Genomic DNA, 22,828 nt, shown 5'->3' with positions numbered 1-22,828 from the left:
ACACACACACACACACAGTAATGTAAGTGAACCATTATGCTGTTTTAATAAACAAATTGTCCCTACCCCTACATAATGACATAACCCCACATGCCCAGCCTGTCAGTCTATCAGAAATATCTCAATAACTATAAGAGGGATTGCCATGACATTTTGTACGTATATTTGTGGTCCCCAGTGAAAGAATCCTGCTAAGTTTGGGGATGACATGACTTTTAATTTCGTGCCACCAGCACGTCAAACTTTTGACTTCTCCAGGAAAATATCTGTAGATGTAGAACAAAGACTGGCACGACTTTTTGTTCAGACATTCATTTTACTCCAACAATGATTGCAGTAAGTTTGGTGATTAATGACTTTTTTCCTCTAGTGCCAGCATCAGATCAAAATGTCACTTTGTTCAATCCTTTGGTTTATGTTAAATTTATGAAAGAACTAATGACATTTCTATCAAGTTCGTTGGGCCATGCCAGTGCTCATAATTTCAAAGCACCAGTCGTCCCAAATATGGGAAAAAACAACACCCTAAAATCAATATCTTAATTTGTAAAGTAACTGAAGATGTCAGACAAGTGAAAAGCACAATATTTTCCTCTGAAGTGTAAAGGGGTAAAAATATAAAGTAGCATTCAAAGAAAATGCTCAATTAAAGTGAATGCGATTGTGAATAGCTTTTTTAAGGATTGACGTGTTTAAATAATACAAAAGAAATCAGCCAAATTGAATCTAAATCTGATGGCATTTTTGTGGGTTTGTGAAAGGAATAATGTCCATATCTCTTCCCTATTAAATAACAGACACTGTTTGAGCCTCTCTCAGTGGTTTTCTTCCAGTTAATGTGGCTCCTTTTCAAAAATCCACATAAATAACACTCCTCCGAGTTCACATTCAAGGTTGAGTTCAACTGCTGTTCAGTATTCCTGAGAGACGCTGGTGTGAACGGGTGCATCTCATGGAGATCCCCTGGCAGTCAGACAGTCTCATCTCATCTCAAATACCTTTGCTCCGCTCTGCTGCATCCCTTTCCAATACATCCAGTGCATTATCTCATACGATCAAGTGGGCTAGCCCCCTGCATGTATTATGGATGAGCTATAGGTTTAGTCTGTTCCCTTGATGCTTTACTATGCGTCCTCTCCACTACCATCAAATATTTAGCACGTACTGGCTGGGACTAATGCACCGCAGCCCTTGAGCTGAATTCAAGCTTTTGATTAGTGAAGGAAAATTAGGTTGAAAAAAAAAGCCTTTTTAATCAAAGTGGTAAGGCTGGCAAACCTACAGGCCTTTAATTTGATTTCGCCCCAGTTTGGCTGTCACAAATTTAGAAGATTAGAGTGAAAACTGTCTCAAATGTCATAGCGGTTTTATTGCTGAAATAACAGCATATTCATCCTCACACACATCTTTTAGTTTTAAAGTTGTGCAGTGGTACTTACTAAAGTGCATATTTAAATAAGTATCTTGCTGCTGTCTGTGCCATAGAAAGATGCAAATACTTTTTTAAATTGACGCTACGTGACCAGAGGAAATGGAGAAAAAGATTCATGGCATTTGTTTTTGAGCAAGAGGTAGAAAACCTTCAACTACCAGAATGCACTGCAACTCACCGGACCAATACATGTTCTGCCGATGGGTGACGCTCTACAGGTTGGTCATATTGACACAGTATGGTGGCCAACTAATAACAATCTTGAATTACATTTAAATGATGAGCTAAAATATGTCTCTGGAAATGTTTTGGGGAAGAAAGAGGCAACGCAGCAACAGAATCTTGGTTCATATTTGATTAGCCTTACCCAGTTTTGCAGTGTGACCTCAGTTTTCTCAGTCTCCGTTTTTCACAATACAGTATGGCGCCCACTTCTCATTCACAAACCCTCATAATACAGCCAAACAGTACACTAAAATTTGTTTCTAAAAGCATTTTAGGCAAGAAATAGGCAATACAGTGATAGAATCTGGGTTTATATTTCATCAATACTGGCAAATTTCACAGTTTTTCCCTCTTGATCTGCTCATGTACTCTCTGTATCTTTTTTGGCGGGCATACGAAAATGCCAAAGTACAATCTGTAGTTGGAGTTATACTCCTAGAGTCATCAAAAATTTGCATTTACAAGATGAGCACAGAGATTTCTGTAAGCGCTGGCAAGATGGAGGAAGGTTTACCACATTTCATTTTCACTTTCACTTGTTCGTTATGAAACCTACACATTAAAGTCAGCAAAATCAAAAAAGGAACTTAAATTGAAACCAGTAGAGTGGTAAACTTTCTCTTTTTATTTTGACTGGCTGTGATTTGTTGGTTTTTATCTTGGCATGATTGAAGATTGTCTGAAAAAGGATTTGTATTGCTGTGGGTGTGTTGCTACAGGTGAGGAGATAAATGTGATACAGGAGGTGCAGTGTGAGTAACATACTTTGCTAAACTGAAACTATAATCAGGTTTGATTTATGACATCGTAACCTTGAAGTCCTCTAAAATATCTCTTTTTGGCAAGAAATAGACTATGTAGTAACAGAAGCTTGCTTTATATTTGATCTGCACTGCTTAGTTTTACTGTTTAATATCAGTATTTTCATCCTTCATTTTTACAGTAAGCTAAAAGAAATAATGTTGTGCAAACTTCCTGCTCACAAACTTTCATATTACAGTCAAACAGTGCACTAAAATGTGTTTCTGAAGGTATTTTAGGCAAGAAATAGGCAATACAATAACAGAATCTGGGTTTATATTTTACCAGTGCTGCCTAGTTTTACAGTTTTGTCAACATTTGAGAGTGAGTGAGATGTGACTCTCTTGATCTGCTTCTCTACTTTTCATGTCTGTTTTTGCGGGCATACGAAAATACCAAAGTACAAGCTGTAGTTCGAGCTACACCCCTAGAGCCATTGAAAATTTGCATTTGCGAGATGAGCACAGAGGTCTCTGTAGGCGCTGGCAAGATGGATGGAAGTTTACCACAGTTCATTTTCAGATACTATACTCATTGTTATAAGCTGGTTTAAAATTGAAAAGCACTTCCACTTTCTTGTTATGAAACCCACACATCAAAAAAATGAAAATGAAATCAAATGAAAAAATAAAAAAGGAACATAAATTGAATTGTGGTAGACTTTTATTTGAATGGTTGTGATTTGTTGGTTTTTATCTTGGCATGACTGAAGATTGTCTGAAATAGGATTTGCGTTGTTGTGGGTGTGTTGCTACAGGTGAGAAGATGAATATGATCCAGGAGGTTCAGTCTGAGTAACACATCCTGCAACATAATTTAACAACTAAACTAAAACTATAATCAGGTGTTATTTGTGACAGCGTAACCTTAATGTGTCCACATCATGCAAGTCTAGATGGGTTTTCTCTCTTTGTCAATAATGGCTACATTTAAAGATGCTCCTGCAAACAAACAAAAGTGATTTTACATCTCACCAAAATGCATTGTGTGCATATTTTTCAGATTTAAAAAAACTGCTGATCATATTTCCTTCCTCATAAAACATCTGCAAAGTGTGCCAGCATGCGTGACTATGCGCCCTTCTACATGTGCATAAACAAAACAGGGACTCATAAAAACAGTGCGCCATAGTGGTTAAAAAAATTCCACAGAGGACTTTTACTGAATGTGACTCAGTTCTCAGATTGATATTTTATTTCTGGCTTCCGAGCAGTAGCCTCTAAGCTTGTCAATAGATAGACTGTAAGGCCTTGGTTTGGGGTGAAGCAGGACTTGAACTTTTTTGTGCTCACTCACACACTTCCAATCTCTTGCTGATTCCTTGTACGAGTTCTCCCGTGCAGCTCTACACTGTTTTCCCAGACATTTGCAGCACGTTTTCCTTTCTGTGTGGCAAGGAAAGGAAGTGGAATGGAAAAAGTGCTCCCCCGCCCACTGCGGCCACATGGCAAGGGAGGAGAGCAGTCGGTCAGGAGCCCGCCGGCCACAGTCGGGCATATTTGTGGTCGCCTTTCTCCTCGCTGCAGTCTGAGACGCTCTGCAGCGCGGCCTGCCTCTGCACTCTCTTCCTCTCCCCCCGTGCTGTTTCTTACTGTCTCCCACATGCTCAAATCCAAAAGTTGGTCACGAGAACAACCAAAAACGATGCACTTTCTCCTCACTCATTATGCCCCCCTCTCTTCTTCCTTTCCCAGACTATTTATACTGATGGGGTTGACACATGAAAAGGGATCACCCCTTTGCAGGAATGAAGGGGAAGGATCTGGCCACATCAGCAGAGCGGTTCACCGCTGCCCGTCACACTCTGGCCAGAATGAATGACTTCCATCCATTGGCTCCCTCTCACTCAGACACACACACACACACACACACACACACACAGTAAAACCAGGGGAAAGGGGAACACACACACACACACACACACACACACACACACACACACATATACTATATATATAAACAATGGAAAAACATCGCTTTACAAAACGAATCCAGCCCAAACTGACCCCATTGTAGCCACCACCTATTTCTTTGCTCCTCGTGACTCCTCTGTGTGTCTCCAGCACTCGTTAAATTGGACCGCTATTCTCTCCTTCCTCTTAGCCTAGTTTCTACAAGCAGAAATAGAACCAAGGGGGGCCGGAGATCCACGCGTCTCTGTTGGGGATTTGATATGAAATCTGTCCTCTCTAAGCTGATGGAACTCTGCATGTCTGTGTTTGGCTGAATGGGGTGTGTGGGCGTGTGTGTGTTCACTTATGGTGTATGTGTGAGTGTATGGCGGTCCCAGAGGAGTAATGCTGGCAGCGTGCGTCACTGCATGAAAGCTGGCCTTGCAAAAACAGCATGCTGTATGCTCACTTAAATGTTTCCTCCGGATCACGCCATCATGTTGACGGACTTCAGGTAATTTAACCTCCAAAAATCACAACAAAATGTGTTGTATCTTTTTGTTTTGCAAACATTTTTTTCTGTGCTCGATTTATTCACAGTCCTTAGCCTATGCAGCAGGGATACTCAGTTTTCTTTGCTTGGGAGCCACTATTGCAAAATGACAGGAGGCCAGGGACCAGTCTCAGCAGCCCCATACATGTTTCAAGGATTTTATGGCATTTCTAGGATTTTAGGACATTTTTCAAATTTCAAGACGTTTCTCGGATTTAAGTATGTCTGTAGGATTTTAGGATGTTTCTTGTATTTTAGGACATTAGGGCTTTATCTCGGACCTCTGTCGGAGGGTGCAAGGGATCCTCAGTTGGCACTTTTTTGATGAAAACTTTCTATTTTAATGTTATTTTATGCACTCTGGCACCTTATGTATACTAAAAGTACAATAACAATTCCCACTTTATTTTAATTGAATTAGAAAATGGTTGGTGGGGCACCTGGCACCCTATGAGGAGCTAGATATGGCGTGCAGACCGTAAGTTGAGTATCACTGTGGAGCAGTTACTGAGCACTCTACTGGTTGTCTTATAGTGGAAACTGCAAAGACTGAAAGAAAGTACTATTCGTATTGAAGAATGATCATTCACCATTCACTGCTCTAAATGCAGCTCTTGTGGCGTGTTCACCAATTTGAGTCATTTCTTCTCAAGCCATACTGTGGTCATAAAGACGGACTTTATGAGCGGGTGGAATAAGTGTCAGCTCCACACCGGCCCCCCGACTCTGTGTTTTGACTGCAGAGAACAAGTGTCTGCAGCCGCATAGTATGCACAGTTCTGCATCACAATGAATTCATGAAAGGGGTACTTAAGTGTCTAAGAAAACATAAACGGGTGTCTGGACTGTGACGTTACACAGAACAAGTCAGTTACAGTTTGAATGACCCTGAAGCAAACAGACTAAAAAGCAGCTGTGTATTCAAAGACAGAACATTCGGAACATCTAACCACTTCCTCGAGCGTGTTCACCATGTTTTCTTTGGTATAGAGGTAAACTAAGGGAGTGTACAGTACTCTGAGTGTGTGTCAGAGGGAGTGGCCTCGCTGTGACTGTGCTTTGCTGTATGAGTGCTGTTACCTTGAATGAGGATGGAAGTGGCTGGTGTTATTGTTGTGTTGCTGTCAGGAAGATCCACATTCCTGCAATGTTTCTTGCTTGGCATCATGCTCAGATGCACACATGACCCCCCAGGGGCCCAACACTTAAGAAACTCATTAACGTTGTTCAATTAAACAGCCCAGTTGCTGAACAAAATGTTGCTTTTGTGCATATATACAAACTACAAATATGTTACATTTGTAAGTTTTATACATGTACTCAATGTTTTTAAGGTGGCATAAAGGTTTCCTGCTGGGATGTTGCCATGAAAAGTGGTTGTTTTTTACCGAGACATCACCACAATTCCTGCTGGGATAATGCGACAAAATGCAATAACTTTTACTGAGATATTGCTGAATATCCTGCCAGGATAATGCCACAAAAAGAGGTTGTTTTGTTCATAACTGCATTTTCTGGGTTTCCTGTTTCTGGGATACTGCAATGAATTGTGGATGTTTTTACCGAGACGTTGCTACATATCCCGCCTGGATAGTGTTTTTTACGAAGACATTGCTGTGTTTGCTGCTGGGATAATGCATTTAAAAGCCCTTTAAATTTTACCCAGACATTGATGCATTTCTATCCAGGATAGTCTCATGAAATGCGCTTATTTTTTAACTGAGACATCAATGCCTTGGCTGTAGGAATAGTGTCAAAAAAGTAGTGTTTTTTGTACTGTCATTGCTGCATTTTCTGCCTGTATAGTGGCAAAATAAAGCTGTTACATTAAGCCAAAACATGTTAATTTCCTAATCTTTACCAAGTGAAATTTGTGCCTAAATATAACCTCAAGTTAACCACGGCACTGTTGAAATGTAAAGGAAGAAATGTGAAGTTTCAGGGCATCTGGTGCATAATAGCACACAAATTCAACAAATCCATGGTTTGCAGAAAGATACTTTTATGGCAATTGTGTTGAATTAAATGCATTTGTGAGATAATATTTGTTTCAGTCGCAGTGATGCCCTGATATGTATGTCTAAAATTCACTTTTTTCTGTGTTGCTAGGTTAGAAATATGAGCAGATGCTGCATTGTGAAATGTAGTTGCCATGAGCAGATGCTGCATTGTGAAATGTAGTTGCAATGAGGATCTGAGCAATGAGCAATGAGTCTTACAAAAAAGGCAGTTTGGAGATTTGGAAAGCTGAGCTCCTTTGTGGTCTCTTGACCTTTATCTCGTACAGCATTGTCATGGCAACCAAACCAGGCACCGCCAGCTTGGGTTGTGGTACCTAATCATCAGATACAAAACTAAATCTCTCCATTGTTGTAAGATATGGACATGGAATTTTTTTTTATGGAATTTTCTCAAAAAGTCCAAAAACATGAACCTCAGCAAGTTGACTAAGGGTATAAAAAGAAAGGAAGAGCTGCAGCTGGAAGGCTGAAGGAAATCAAAAGGACAGAGTTTGATTGCGAAGCATTAAAAGGCCTCATTGAGTAGAGATGATAGTTGCGATAGGCAGCTACACAAACACAGAGCTGCCGGCTCTCTGTAATCCCTTACAGATTAACACAGTTCATTACACAGCTCATTGCACTTGAATCTACAATATACACTGCTGCTGTGATTTGACTTCCACCTTTTATTTAAATGGATGTGTAGCTGCGGGATTACGGAAACTTAAACATGTCATAATATCTTCTGTACAATAGTTTTCTGTTTTTTTTCTGTGTTTTGTCTTATCTTGTTTGATTACTTTATACTGGTTTATTTGATATCCATGGCTCTGTTTTTCTAACAATTTGCCAACTCTACCTTTATTAATTGCCTTTTAATTGTGTGGTAAATTCAGACGGGTGTGGCTCAGACAAATGCAGCCTCTCTCCAGGTGGGTCGCTCCACCACTTGCTGCAGGTATCCCCCTCCCAGCAGGCTGTGTGTGTGTGTGTGTGTGTGTGTGTGTGTGTGTGTGTGTGTGTGTGTGTGTGTGTGTGTGTGTGTGTGAACTTCTTCCAGGCTAATTAGAGTACAGCTGCAGTTGTACAGTACACTGTTAAACACTGTTGTCGCTGCTTGACAGGCTTGACAGGGAGGGGGGCAGAGTCACTGTCTGCCAAGGCCATGTAGGGATGATGACCTGATGTGTTTTATGATTAGAAGTAGTTTCAAGTCTGTGTGTGAGTGGAGGGTGGTAGATCAGATCAGCAAACCTCCTACATACTTTGTTATTTTGAATCTTTTTGGACGATTATCACTTAGTTCAGGGTCTGAATTTCACTAATTGCCACTGTAGCTTTTGTTAAACTTATCTGCCATTTTTGAAATGTATACATTAAATGAGAGAATAACATTTGGGTCTGTTCGATATATTTGCACAAATGTGTTTGTGTTACACCGGAGCCATATTTTTTGTAGTTTCACAAGCTTACATAAACACGCCCGCCCTAACGTAGGTAAGCAAAACACGGGAACTCTTTTCGGGTCTTTAGGTGCTGCAGTGTTTATTGATGGATGAACTGAAACCTGGACTGCATATGATTTCGGTGATTTCGGCATCAGACACCAACACTAAAACCACTTTTTTGTGGCAGCGTCAGTTTGTTTGTGTTTGTTGTGTTATGATATGCTGCTGGTTGGCCAGACGGCACCTGGTACGGCAAAATAATATGTGAACTGGTAGAGTTAGTTCATAACATGGACGGACAGTACCTGTCCCGGCTGTATGATATGCTGCTGGACAGCATCAGGTTGAAACGCTGCGGGTAAGGACATAATATAAGGGGTTGGAAAGTCCCTATGGGGTGGATGGCAGGGTTGGTGGATGACGCCCCATACTTTCACCTGGGAGCCTGCTGTTTGATTCCCGTGTGAATGTAGTAATTTGCGGCTCAAAATGAAGTTGCTTACTCACCAGCGCTGCCTGGGAGGTCGCAGGGGGTAGGTACAATGTTGGACTAAAAGGAAAGGTGTCTTGTCTATAATGTTTTTTTTATTCTTGAAAATTAACTGATTAGTTAAAATTAACCAAAACTGACATCCCTATGGCAGACATTGCCAAAGTTGCATAAAAATATGATCTGAATTCTCCCAATATCCACCCTAACTTGGACAGGATCTGATCTGAGATTGCTAGAAGTGTAAATTGAGTCTTCCCTGCCTGGAGGCTGTTGCTGCATAATTGCCACATTGTTTGCTCTGTGAGAGCTGCTAACAAGAAACACCACACATGGAAGCTGAGGAGACAAATCAAATCCAAGTGTGCTTTTTTGGGGAATGCTGATTTAAGAGATTCTCCTCAATTTGAAAGTGTAAGTCACTCAACTGTTGGTTTCACTGAAACTGGCTCATAATGCAAGCACCTTAAAGTCGCATCATCATGAAAGACAAACAAGGCAAAGAGTTGTCGCACTTGAACAAGAATGCCGCCCGCAGCGTGAGAATGTGAGCAGGTGGTTTGACTCACATGGCAGGAATCTGACGTATGTCTCTCACAGTCACAGTCCAACCTTCACCTGCCTCTGCATCGCACCGCCTTTAAAACACTCTGTGTCTCCTTGTTGACAAATAGACAAGCAAAGCCAATGCCAAGGATAGCAGAATCAACATCTATCATGTAGAGTACAGTTATTTGCCTGCTCGCCTGTGATCTTCCTCATCATCCTCCAAGGCAAACTGACAAAGGTATTAGTTATTTCTGAAAGTTTCTCAGGTGCAGTAGTGTCGAGGTCAGGTTATGCTAGGTCATAGTGGTCCACTCGGAGGAGCAGACAGCCAGCTTTTTAAAATGTTAGTCATGCTGCTGTTCCATTTTCATGAGCTGTGTTGCAATCCCCAGGAACAGCCTGCCAGTTTTGCAGAGATACAGCTTGCACTACCAAGCACACCACGTTGCATCTTGACTTATTCTCTTTTCTTTTCCCATAGTAAACAAGACTTTGAACCTTTTCAAGCTGGTGGTCTCAAGAGGAGCAGATTTGATGAGACTTGTTGCTTCTTGTTTAAAATTGTATGGTAGACTTAAAGGGATTTCTTTAACCCTAATTAATCACCCTCAGATCTTCTTCTTCATCTTGATCTTGTGATGTTTATGATGTGATGTAAAAAGTTTATGAGATTTCATGTGCATGCTTTAAATCAATGATACTCAGCTTACAGCCTGCGGGCCAAATTTGGCTCCCAATTGGGTGCGAAGAGCCCCACCCCCACCCCCCCAAAACCATTTTCTAATTCACAATAAAAAATAAAGGGATTCACACTAAGATTTTTTTGTACTCTCAGTATATATAAGGTACCAGAGTGCATAAAACAGCATAAAAAAGAGCTTGTATTAAAAAAAAGAAAAGTGCCAGTGAAAGATCCCCTGCACACCCTGACAGAGGTCCTAGCTAAGCCCCTAATCCTAGAAAAATCTTAAAATCATAGATATGTCCTAAAATCTGAGGAATGCCTGAAAATCCTAGGAACATGCTAAAATCCAAGAACTGTACTAACATCATAGAAACATTGTAGAATCCTAGAAATGTACTAAGATCTGAGGAATGTACTAAAATCCTAGGGTTTGCTCACATTCTAGAAATTTTCCTAAATCCTAGAAACGTCCTAAAATCCTAGAAACATCCCAAAATGCTAAAAAAAAAACCAAAAAAACTCCTAAAATCCTGGAAACATGTACAAACTGGCCCCTGGACTACCATTTTGCAAAACTGGCCTCCAAGCATCCGTGCTTCAAATGGTTGTTGAACACACGTCGTACTGAGCGGATATTCAGCTGCACCAGATGTCATTCACTTCATCAAGGCATCTAAGACATGCACAGCGAGTGAATTTCCTCCATTCCTGCATAACTGCTCTTGGGTTGCAGTAACAGGATTAACTTCAAAGACCTTGTGGTTTCTCACAGTGGAGCGATGTTACGGTGCTGCTGTGTGTCTGTGTGACTGATGAGCACCACCAGAAATATTGACCTCACGCAGTGAGTTGCAGTGTCATCTGGTCACGCCAAAAGCAACTCCAGTGGCTGCACTGGAGCTGTTTACATGAGCCAGTGGGAAGCTAATAGTGGAGAAAGTGTGTGTGTGTGTGTGTGTGTGTGTGTGTGTGTGTGTGTGTGTTATGTGGAAGTGCTTTTCGTGAAAGGTGTTTCGCGATTTAACACCACAGTTGTTGATATATAACACCCTGCAGTGAAATCTTTTGCAACCATTTACTCAGTTTACCCCTGTATGGCAGCCAAGAGAGCACTTATCAGGGATATTGTATCGCTCTTCAGGGATGTAAAGTGAATGATAGGCTCTGAGTTCTGTCTATCCGTCATATACAACTATAATCATAAGCCACAAAAGACGACCATGAAGCCAGAATCAATTTAGTAATAAATAAAATGAGCTCAGTGTTTCAGTACCTGTGATTATGATTATTAAACCACACTTATGTTTCCCCTCTCCCCCTGTTTACAGGTGTTGTGCAAGACATCCAACGGCATTACGAACAATCAGACAGCGGAATCGGCTTGTTGCAAACAGGTAAGTCCCTTAATCCCATAATTTCACATGTAAAAACCTTTTAGCTCAACACCGAAACACGTTTTCTAAGTGAGTAGGGCAGGCTCGGACTGGCTATCGGGCAATTCTGGCAAGCCAGCCCACGTTGTGGCCACTGCAAGCAATGTTAGGAAAAAAATGTGGGGGGAAAAAAAAAGATGATGAGTACGGCCCACTTGGCCCATCTTATTTGCAGTTATGTGGTCCCAAAATTTCTGGCGGCCTACCTATACTGTAAGGCAGATGCAGTGATACTGTCCCCTATGCCTTCCAGTGAATCAGTCCATCATGTAATGTCAGAGGTCAAAGAATGGAGTAAGTGGAATAAAATTAGAAATTAGATGGATAAAAGAGCTAAAGATCAAAAGGTGGAGCACAAAAGGTCAAAACAAAAAGAAAAAATAACTAGTAGTGGGTAGCAATTGGGCCAGTCTAGAGGAAAATTGCCAGGGCCGAAATTGCTCCCAGTCTGACTCTGGATGAGGGTTATAATTGTGTAACTCTGATATTTTAGTGTATTGGATGTAGCAATGAAAGGCAGACGCTCTGACCCCGAGTCCTAGTTAACAGCAAAAATGCCATTTTCATACATGAATAGTAAAAAGGGTTTTACTTAGGCAGAGATTTTAATGGTGTAGTTTACAGGTAGTAAAGCTTCACATTGTGGATTTAATTTATCTCCTTTATTCAGGAGGTTTTCACATCAGGGACCTGAGTTTCGGTTAGAGTGTGAAAAAACGTTTGACCCGACGAAGATCCAAGCGGGATCGAAATGTTGTCTTTAGTAAACTTGTGTGGCAAGGAGTAAGTGTGCCGGTTTACCTTTTTTCCCCCCGTTAGATTGGAGTGAACATTGTGTAGGCCTGTCGTACCCGGGCACAGTACACCGATCCGTGCTTGATCACACTAACAAGGTGATTTCTTGCAAAGTGTGCATTTGTGATGAACACCTACTGCGCATAAACAAGCCAAACACAATAAATGGGCTGCTATTTAATGCAACTACAAGCAGTTCTTCACAGGATAATTTAATACTAATGCTTCTGTATCAGATGGCAGTGCAGACCTAGATCTGGCGTCACTGCCACCTTCGACAGTCTGGTTGGAGGCAGAGAACGTCCCTGGTCCGCCTGCAGTGCCCTTTTCTCTCCTGTAGCACAACAAAAACGTCACATATCATGACGCAAGTACACTCACATAGGAAAAAAATTACTAATGTGAACGTTAAGCAGAGGGGAGGGGCATTTGTACTTTAGCAAATCAATTGTACCTAATATGAAACACCATATGGAGCTCTCATCATAGGATTTAAATAGAAGGCAATTACAGTTTTCTCAGAAAAAACAGATAAGAATTGTCCCAACTTCCCTGCTTCTAATTTAAATCACTCTGCAGAGCCAAAATAGAAAAAGATTTTATTGGTTATAAATTACAAGATAAAGCACTGCCTCAGTTTATGCAAGAATTTATTTGTATCTCCATTCAAATCTAAAAGTTAATTTTTAGATATTTACACATTTTGTTCTAAATGTATCTAAATTGAAGCTGGTTTAGTTTACAGAGCACTGATGTATCACAGGCTAAATTGAGGGAGTGATATTTCTTCATAGCAGCAGCAGCAGCAGCAGGGCAGGTCAGAAACAGAAAGGAAAACATTCAGGAGCCAGGCACGCTGTTCTCCTGAGAGCCTGCATGTATGCGCCTGGTGCGTCTGAGGACTCTGGCTCAGGGCAGGGTTTCCTGTTCTACTCAAGACCCCAATGAATTCACCTTTTAGAGAGATACCTTGCAAAGCGCTCTCATTGGAGGACAGTACCCAGTCTTGTCTTCATGTGCCCTCAGACTCATTCAAACACCAACAAACTTGCACACAAAGTGCCATTGAGGGCAAGCAGGCAGGTTTTGAGTTTGAGGGGGGAAAGAATACAGACCAGTGTTTTCCTCCTGTGCTTGATGTTCTTAGACTAAGTTTAGGTGAGCTGAATGGCGTGATGAGGACAGAAATATCCACCGGGGAAAAAAAGAGATCAGTGTTCTGTTGATGTTTTCGGTGAATAAGGCATTTCACCAATTCTAAATTTCATTTCCACCCAGTTTGACTGTCGCATGAAGAATCTATATTTCAAGTTAATTTTCATCAGAAATTCCTTCTCCTTTACATGCTTCTCTCTTCTTTACGTCCTTTTATTATATTTTGTCAATTTTTTGCAGCAGTAGTCAGAAGATTAAATAGTCAATCTGGAGTTTCAAAGCAGGTTTTTGTGCTTGCACAGACTGCTAATAGTGCTGATGTGCAAAATCAAAAACATTTTATTAGTTTTTTAATCTGCCTGGTACCTGAATTTGTGAAAACACGCTGACCTGCACTAAAAGATTTGTACAAAAGCTTAAAACAGGAAACAGCGAAGGGTGTTTGACTCTTAATTTTGTTTGCATTGGCTCATTTTTTGCACACTACCACACATGCACACACACACACACACACACACACACACACACACACACACTTAAGCACACACAGTATGTTAGTGGAGGAGTATGTGTAGCTGATTTGCCCTCTGTACCATCTGCAGGGCTCTGAGAGGCACCCAGCAGGCCGGGCTAAAAGCACGGCTGCTGTGTGTTTGGTTTGCCCCGGCCTGTCACGGTTCAGACTCCGCTTGGCCCCTGATCCCCAGGCGACCTCTTTCTCACACTGGCCTGAGGAATGCTGGGTGTCCAGGCCTTGAGCTGTGAGAGCGGGTCGGCCCAGACAGGGAGCCTAGGTGTGAAGAAGAGGTTAGGAGGTTGACGTAATCAGGGAGCTGGAAGGCAGAGACTAAGTGTGTGTATGTATTTGTTTACACTATGCACACCTACCTTCCGGTTTACCCCCATCCCCCCACTTCCATCTCTAGAGGGAACAATCCCTGCCTCTGTGAGCACCTGCAGGCCAGGCTGGCTCTGTCCTGGCAGCTCACGTCCACCTGGGAAAGCAAACTGCCAACGTAGGTGTTTTACAGGCGGTGGGTGTTGTGTGCGCTGAGGCTTTTTCTCTCTCCCCACTGCCAGGTCACCCTCACACTTTAAAAAAACACTAACCACACACTGCAGGACCCAAGTCGGAGAGCAAACACAAGTCTGACTCCGAATCACTTTATGAACCCTGTTCTGGTTCAGTTTGAGCAAAGGATCGTTTTGACCCTTTTCTTTGGCTCCTGATCACAACTACTGGAATGAAAAATTTCCCATATCTAGGAGTTACTGACAAGTTATTTGCTTTTGGAAATACTAGCCTGATTGAGCACTAGAGGAGCTCCTTAGGCCTGCTGTGGTGTTTGGGTTTTGATTTTTGCACTCCAAAAAATGTCTGTTTTTGACACTTAATGTAATTTTTCCTGAGCATACCCACAATCAGTGAGTGGCATTAGCAGTTTTCAAAAAAGTGTTTATTTGTCAGTTTTTTGTTATTCGCAAAAGCAGTGTGTCGCTACTTAGCTTGTATTGATACTCATTTAAAGGTCCAGTGTGTAAAATTCAGGGGGATTTAGTGGCATCAAGCTGTGAGGATTGCAGGTTGCAACCAGCTGATACTTTCCCAGGTTAGAATTCCTTCAGTGTTTATTTTGTTAGCCGAAGTCGAATTATCCGCCGAGGCCCCTTCCTCTCCAAAACAAACAAAACAGTTGATTTAAACCACTAAAAGAACTGAATAAATTTCATGTTAAAAATTGGTATTTCTGCAATGCTGTTTGGCATGTCAGAGGTGAGGGTTGCCAGCCCAGCACCTGCCAATGTGTGCATGGATTTTTTCTCTGATAACTTAAGATCCAGATGTTAAGGAGGTTTTTACCAGATCCGGAGGTCTCTACGTCTTCAAAACAAAAGGACCCGGTGATTTAAACTGGTAAAAACACTGAATAAAGCAGTTTCATGTTAAAAATCAATGTTTTTCCAGTGCTTCAATGTTTTTCTATTTTGGCTTGATTCCGAAATGGAGAAACATTGAAGCATTGTGAAAACATTGATTTTTATCACTAATCTAGCACATGATAATGTGTGCTCACTTTCATTCTCTAGTATCTTAAGTTTCAGACATTCAGGAGATTTTCCCCACCAAAACAAATGAACCAGGTGATTTAAAGTTGTTAAAACACTGAAGGAAGAAGTTCCATGTTAAAAAAAATTAAAAATCTATGTTTTTTGGATGTTTTTGTTGATAAGAGACTGCAAACTGGAACTCACTCACTCAGGGCTACTCTGGAAACATGATGGTGCAACATGGCGATATCTATTGATGAGGACCTGCTCCGTATGTAGATATAAACAGCTCATTCAAAGGTAACAAAAACACAACAATTATTATTTTCAGGTGATTATACACTAAGGAAAACAAATTACAAGTATATTCTTACACACTGGACCCTTAAAGAAACCAGTAAGTGGAAACATTACAACTTCACTGTCAGGGAAGTAAGAAACATATGTCTGGGGACTGAATGGCCTGGTAAGATGAATACTTTTTGCAGTGTGGTGGGTGTAAACTAGTGTTTTCATGCTAAAGGACAACACACGGAAAATACCCTGTGGTGAGCTCAGCCTCCGCAGCACCAGCTATTTCTGTTATTTGGCAACTCCGACTCTTTCAAAAGCAGCTTACACAACACAAATTGACATGAGGTATGTGCTCATTTGTATTGTGCATGCGTGTGTGTGTGTGTGCACGTGTGTCATTATTGCTTGAGGAGGTGAAGTCTCAGCTCTCTGTGTAAGAGGATGAGGTGTTATAGCTGTCAGTCAGGTTAGGGGTGAAGGCGTGCCGTTTGAGCCTCGAGCTCTCCGGCCCGTCCGTTCGCATGCCGACGTGGTCTCACCTGAGCTCAGCAGACCTGTCAGAGCACTGAGACTGCAGCTCTCCCACTGGAACTGACAGCCCTCCGTGCTAATGGCCCTCAAGCAGCGGCTAAGTGAGTGACGTTCACACGCAGCTGTGAACAGGACCAGTCCTGAGGGTACAGGGGGCACGAAAGGTTAATGGAAGGGAGGAAGAGGAGAGGGGCTTCACCTGGATGGTATTACCTTTGGTTGAGGGGAGTTTTGAGCACTTTTGTTAACCAGTCGAAGAAATCTGAGAGAAGCTTTTCTCCTCCTGTGTTCAAGCGCTCTAAGGCAAATCAGAAAAAAGTCTTAATGGGCTGAATTATCCCTTACAGTGGGGGCTGGTGTAGTAATTATCCGCCGCTGGTCTAGCATGGAAGCAGAGTTATTGGGGTCAGTCAGGCTGGATGTACAGTTTGGCGGCGGCTTAATAAGGAGCCGGCGCTCAAAACAGCTCGCAGACTGTCTGTACCCTCTTCTGTGTGGGGCTGCCCACCTTGTCTGAAACATGACACCAGCACACACACACACACTCACACACCAACTGACACTGCCCCAGTCTTAACATGGTGTCAGTCTGCCATTCAGTCAGTATGTGAGCTGTTAGGAATGAGGACACAGGTGGTGTGTGAGACTTCAAGCTTGAGCTCCGTTAACACATTAGGCTTAGGCCCAATCCCATTTCTTATTTTACCCCTACCCTTCATTTTTGAGTGCCATCTTGTCCTTCGAAAAAAAGAGTTACAAGGGGAAGTGTTGCAGGACATTGTGAATATGCCATCCTCTGCTGTGGTGATTTCCCCTGCATCCTTTTGCTGATGTCAGGATGCAGTTTTGTCTCAAATTACATTTAACGCTATCAGCAATAACAATGTAACATTACTAGCTAGCTAGATGAAATCAGTAGTCAGAAAAGGATTTATTGCCAAGTAGGTTCACTTACAAGGAATCTGCTTTGCTTTTGGTGCAAACATTAAACAAACAATAAACATATTAGGAGAAATAATAATAATAATAATTTAAAAAAAACTGGAATTGGGGCACCCTACCCCTAGTGGACATGCAATACAGAGGGGTAAGAACGAAGTGTTAGGAGCAAAGGATTCATTGGGATTGGGCCTAATACTGCACAAAAGAAGCTTTGAGCCTAAACTGCAAGAAGTTACTGTAAAAGTCAGGTTTTTATCCCATACTGTGGCTATGCCAGCCTGTTTTTTACTGGCTCTTAGGTGTAGCTGTACAGGTTTATGGTCAGTGTTAATCAAAATGTCCACTGTTGAATGGAGGCCTCTCTGATTTCCTCTCACACGGTGACAAGTCATGCTATCAGTGCTTGATCAGCTGTTTTGGCTGCTCACAGCTGCTCCTATTTTGTCTCTTGCCCTGGTTGGTATCCCTCAGTACCGCTCTCTCTCTCTCTTTCTCTCTCTCTGTCTCTCTCTCTCTCTATGTCTGTCTCACTCTATCAGCAGTTTGGCAGCTGTTGTTGCCTTGTTGTCACTCCCGCCGGCACCTTATAGAAGTTAGCGGAGACGAAGGGATGAAGGGAAATGGAGGCAGAAGAAAGAGCCACCTGTGGCTTCCTCTCTCTGGTCATGCATGGCGGCGAGTTTTAATCTTCTCCACTATTGATTCCCAAAGCCAAATAATTGCATCGCGATGGTGTTCAGCAGCCACTCTCCTGCTGAGAATAGAACGATGACCTGATGTTGCATCTACAACAACACCGAGTGTGTGTGTGTGTGTGTGTGTGTGTGTGTGTCTATCTCGGGCTGTTTTTATAGGCCATGTCTCGGAGGAGGGCAGCTGTTGGGCGATGATTGGCATCCCGCTCCCTGTCTCCTTCCCCCTCACTTCCTGTCAGGGAACGGACAGCAATGCCCATGAGTGGCTGCCAATCCAATCAGGATTTTAAGGCCAATTTAACAAGCATGCTGTCAACCCCTCTACATGTACATGTCCAATCAGATCTCTAATCCTCTTGTTTTTAAGCACCACAGAAACTGCACAAACAGTAGGGAGGTGGGAGTGTTGTTGTAGAGTCACAGATTTGAAAATAGGCCTGTTATTTCATTGTCTTTTTTTAGGCGTCATGGGAGTGATGAAGCATTTCTGTTAACAAGATTTTGAGTGATATTTTCTGCAGCTTCTTGAAAAAACGAGGCTGAACAGCGATCGATTGCCTGACGCCATGGGAAGCTGCTCCCCTCTTTATGCTCCGAGTGACATCAGCAGATCAATTAAAAACACACACACACACACACACATACACACTAGTCAGACAAAGCATACAAACCCTAGCAAGTCAAGGTCAAAGATAGGGCTGCTTTTTCCTTATCTGTTTTTTATACCTTCACTCTAGCAATATCTGTAGCATATCTGTAGCATTATGTTTTCACATTATATGAACATCCCATACTTGTAAACATGATATCTAAGTAATGCCTCAAGGGTTTTTTTCCAAATGTGGCACAAACGTCCACTTGGACTCAAGGATGAACTCAATATATTGTAAAAGTCAAAGGTAAAGGTAACTCTTATTTTGCATCTGTCTCATTCTATTGATTTCTCAAGAAGGCCTTGAAGGAATGTCCTGAAATATGACACAAACTTCCACTTTGACATCTGGATGGGCTGATTAGAATTTGGTGGTCAAAGGTCAAGGTCACAGTGACCTTGCGTCCATCTTATTCTCTTAATTGCAATGTCTCAAGAAGGTCCCAGGGGAATTTCCCCAAATTTGGCACCAACATCCACTTTGACTCAAGAATTAATTGATAAGAATTTTGTGGTCAAACATCAAGTTCACTGTGACTTTGAGTCTGAATTTCCTCAAATTTGGCACAAAAGTCCAGACTCAACCACCTAAACAACCTCACAAAACATGTTTTTGGCAATAACTTAAGGCTAATAGGCACAGGCTAATTATAGCAAATTTTGACACAAATGTCTAAGAAGATAAAATGATGAAGTGATGACACTATATATCCAAACGGTCAAAGATGAACTGATATAATGTTTTGCACAAACAATTTCCAGTCATCACTCAATGTCATAACTCTGGGAAAGCGAGACATTTGGTCAGATACTAAATTGGTGGCACTAGTCTTTGGTTTTCATCTTGAAATTGTGTAGAAACTTGTACACTTGTACGTCTGTGCTGCCGGGAGGAAGATGTGTGAAGCATCCATGTTTTCACAGACGTGGAAGTAAACTGTAAGTGCAGTGCTAGGTCGTCATTTAAAAGAGTGTGTGGATGTGAAGGCAATTTGTGTCTGTATGTGTTATTTAGTCCTAGTATTCATATCCCATTAGTACCAATAACAAGGGTAGGACAGACAAACACAGACAAGAGGGGCTCTCTGTCATTTCAGCCAGAGCTTGTCATTAAGCTGGCTGCTCCTGTAGTTACTGAAGGAAAGAAAAACTCCTCACTCTCTCTGCTGGATCTCAGCTCGGTGCCATGTCACCAGCCACAGTAAAATATCCCTGGGAAAAAATAACTGCATGTTTTTATTAATGCCGCAGCCTGGATCGCCCTCTGGAACTTTACTAAATGCAAATCTCACTACTATTTCTTGTTTTTAGTGCATACGCGAGCACCGTCCTTTATTCTTACCACATGTGTTTGCTTACAGTATGCACGGGTAATGAACAAAAGATGATGTTTCAGTGCACACTTTCCAGCCCGCCTGGTATTTGTAGCAGCGTGTAATTCTCCCCAGCTGCAGCTCTCACACTGAGCAGGTAGTGCAGCTGCAGTGACAAGCTATCAGCTCTCAGAGTAGCTGCAAGATTGAATTAAAGAAAAGGGATTTAAGTTGGCATTTGGTAGCACTTGATGGCAGCTTCTGCAGGAATTAGCTGCTGAGTTTGACAGTAGAGTGCTGCACGGGTATTTCCCAGGCTGCATGTGGCATTTGTCAAAAAGCACCGGTAATCCAACACTGGTGAAGTCTGAACAGAGGGGTTTCGGGGAGAATTAAAGGTGATCAGAAATTCAAGGAAAGCAGAAATGTTCGGGGCGCTGCGTGAAGGGCAATCCAGGAGGCAGAGATGTGATGTATGAGAGTGTTAGAGACGCGTTGGCCGGCTCTGGTGTCCGACTCAAACCAAAGTTATGTGTCACACCCCACACAGGCAGTCCCATTAATCATAAGAGAAAGGAGAAACAAAGCTGCCACTCCCACCAGCACTGCACACCTGATAGAAAACACAACACACTGTTGCCAAGATGCACCGGTCACCGTTGATTAGTTGGTGATAAAAGGAAGATACTGCTCTTTGTTTCCTTATTCAGCTTTCTGTTGTACATTCTGTTTGCTGTTTTCAGTCAGTAGCAATATAATGTCAATAAAATAATTGTAACATCTAACCCCAACCTTTGTAGTAATGAATATTGATTTTCTCTCATTCTTTTCCATCTGAATATCATAGCAAGCAGGAGAGAAGAATAAAATGCTCTGCTCCATATGGATCCTTTTATGAGACCCAGAACTCCAGTAAACAGCATTAGATTTAATGCTGTGTTAAACAGAATACACCAGAGACGGTGCAACCCTCCAGGCTGCAATCTCTTAAACAAATAAATGCTAGTAAGTGTGCACAGCAGTAAATGTAAGGCCTTTGAACCCCTAGTCTGTATTTTTGTATACATTTTTTTATGAACACATCCTACGAGAATCTTCATGCATAGAAACCTTGCATATTGAGTTTGATGCATTTTATTCCTTTATTCGTTGCAGAAAATCACAATATGTGACAAAATGAAAAGACACATATGCTCCCTTGCTTCTCTCTACTGGAGATGCCTCCCCAGCTATTGCCGATCTCTGCCCACGTCTTGTATTTGGCACTGTGGTTAGCTTAGTATGAATGATACTGTGTGACTGTCAAATTGCACTCAGCTACAAGTGTCATCATTTCCCGTTTTTGTGTTGATGCTGGATAGGTTAAGGCTACTTTCTCTTTCTTGTGGATGGACATTGTATCCATATATTTCCACTTCTTTTGCATCATGGTTTCCTTACTTTTGCCATTTTCCTATCTCTTGTTACAGAGGTATGTGTCTCGCAGGTTGTGATGCATTTTGCATTTTCTTCTCCGTTTATTGGTCTATCAACTTTTTTGACAGATGCAACAAAAAAAAAAAAACGCAGAAAATTAAACTTATAAAAAACTTTGATGATGGACAAAGGTTTTGAAGTCAGTGCATAAACTTGATTGGTGCGACGTGAATGTTGGAAAAAAAATACAAAGTTGTTGTGCAGAGACCTTAATCATGCCATTTCAGCCTCTGTATTACTGGAATTGCACATTTGCATTATCCTGGTTATCAAATTTAATGCCATACTGAACCTAAATAGAATACTCAATGATCTTGCAAAGACAAAGCTTGCACCAAAGATTTAAAAATCATGCACGCAAAAAAGTTTTCATTCAGGGAGTTTAGGGACTTTAAACTGGTACACACTGTCTCTTCCTTCTTGGAAACAAAGAGGATTCCTCTAGCTGTAAATCAGAAATTCACAAGGCGTTGCTTCACATGTCCCAGTGGAAAACTTTAGGTGCTCTTCCGTGTGCTTCTTCACGATCAGCTGAAGAATCAGGACAGACAGCAGGCTTTAACACCACAAGTGCCAAAAAAAGTTTCTAGTTTGTATTAGCACTTTTATTATGAAAGGTTCACCCTGTTAAGAAGCAGAGTCTTGTTTTGCCACAGATTCAGTGGGCGGTGTTGTCAAAGATGTATCAGCCAGCAGCTCATGCCAAATACACAGTAGTGGCAGTCCAATATCACAGACAGATTCATTCATTTGGTGTCTTTTGATGTCTGTAACCCCTGCATCTCTGCCGTCTGCTGCAGAGTGGGACTTTTATGTAATAGACTATGTGGTTTTATGTTCCTTTAATGTGAAGGGTTATGTGGCTGGAATGCTTGACATTCTGTGTGTGATGAGATCCTTGACAGCGGTGTATAGGGTTGGGTTACTTGTTGTATTTCCAAAACATTGCCAGTGGCTTTTACACAGTGTGTGAGCTGGTAACCTTAAGCATAATGACAAGGGTGGTTCTCACATTGTATTTTTTTACAGCTTTCACTTTATCCACCAATTACTCATCCTGTGGGTGAAAACAGAAATAATCGCTTACTTCCCATTTATTCTTAAAGTTTTAACTGCAGTTTTATTACTCTTAGTTAGTACTGACCTACTTTGTATACCTTTCCTTTTCTATTCTTTTGTTCTTTGTTCTTTTTCTAAGTCCTGTGCCCTACAAAATTGGCAATAAAGTTCACTTTAACTTTAAACTGACTTAAATGACAGATTTATTTTGTCATTGTATCACCAACAGAAAAATCTCACATAGTTTTTGACTGAATTGTTCTCCCCTTCAGTGCGTTCAACTATTTATTTTTCAAGCTATTTGAGTAACTTCTGCAATTGACTCTTTTGTTGTGAATCAATATCATCATGCGAAG

At 41.6% G+C, this 22,828-nt stretch overlaps 1 protein-coding gene across 2 annotated transcripts in view; it reads left to right on the top strand.

The window, feature by feature from the left end:
* Nucleotides 1-22,828, top strand: part of spns2 (spinster homolog 2 (Drosophila)) — a 94,229-nt gene that overhangs the window by 17,299 nt on the left and 54,102 nt on the right. For both annotated transcript variants that reach the window (XM_042499776.1, XM_042499777.1), the window contains exon 2: nt 11,407-11,472. In XM_042499776.1, coding sequence (XP_042355710.1) covers nt 11,407-11,472 — 66 coding nt within the window. The remainder of the gene's footprint in view (nt 1-11,406; nt 11,473-22,828) is intronic.

This window comes from Plectropomus leopardus, chromosome 13 (assembly GCF_008729295.1).
Source record: "Plectropomus leopardus isolate mb chromosome 13, YSFRI_Pleo_2.0, whole genome shotgun sequence".
Classification (NCBI taxonomy): Eukaryota; Metazoa; Chordata; class Actinopteri; order Perciformes; family Serranidae; genus Plectropomus; species Plectropomus leopardus.
The sequence above is the reverse complement of the archived record's forward strand: the minus strand, read 5'-3'. Positions and strand labels throughout refer to the sequence as shown.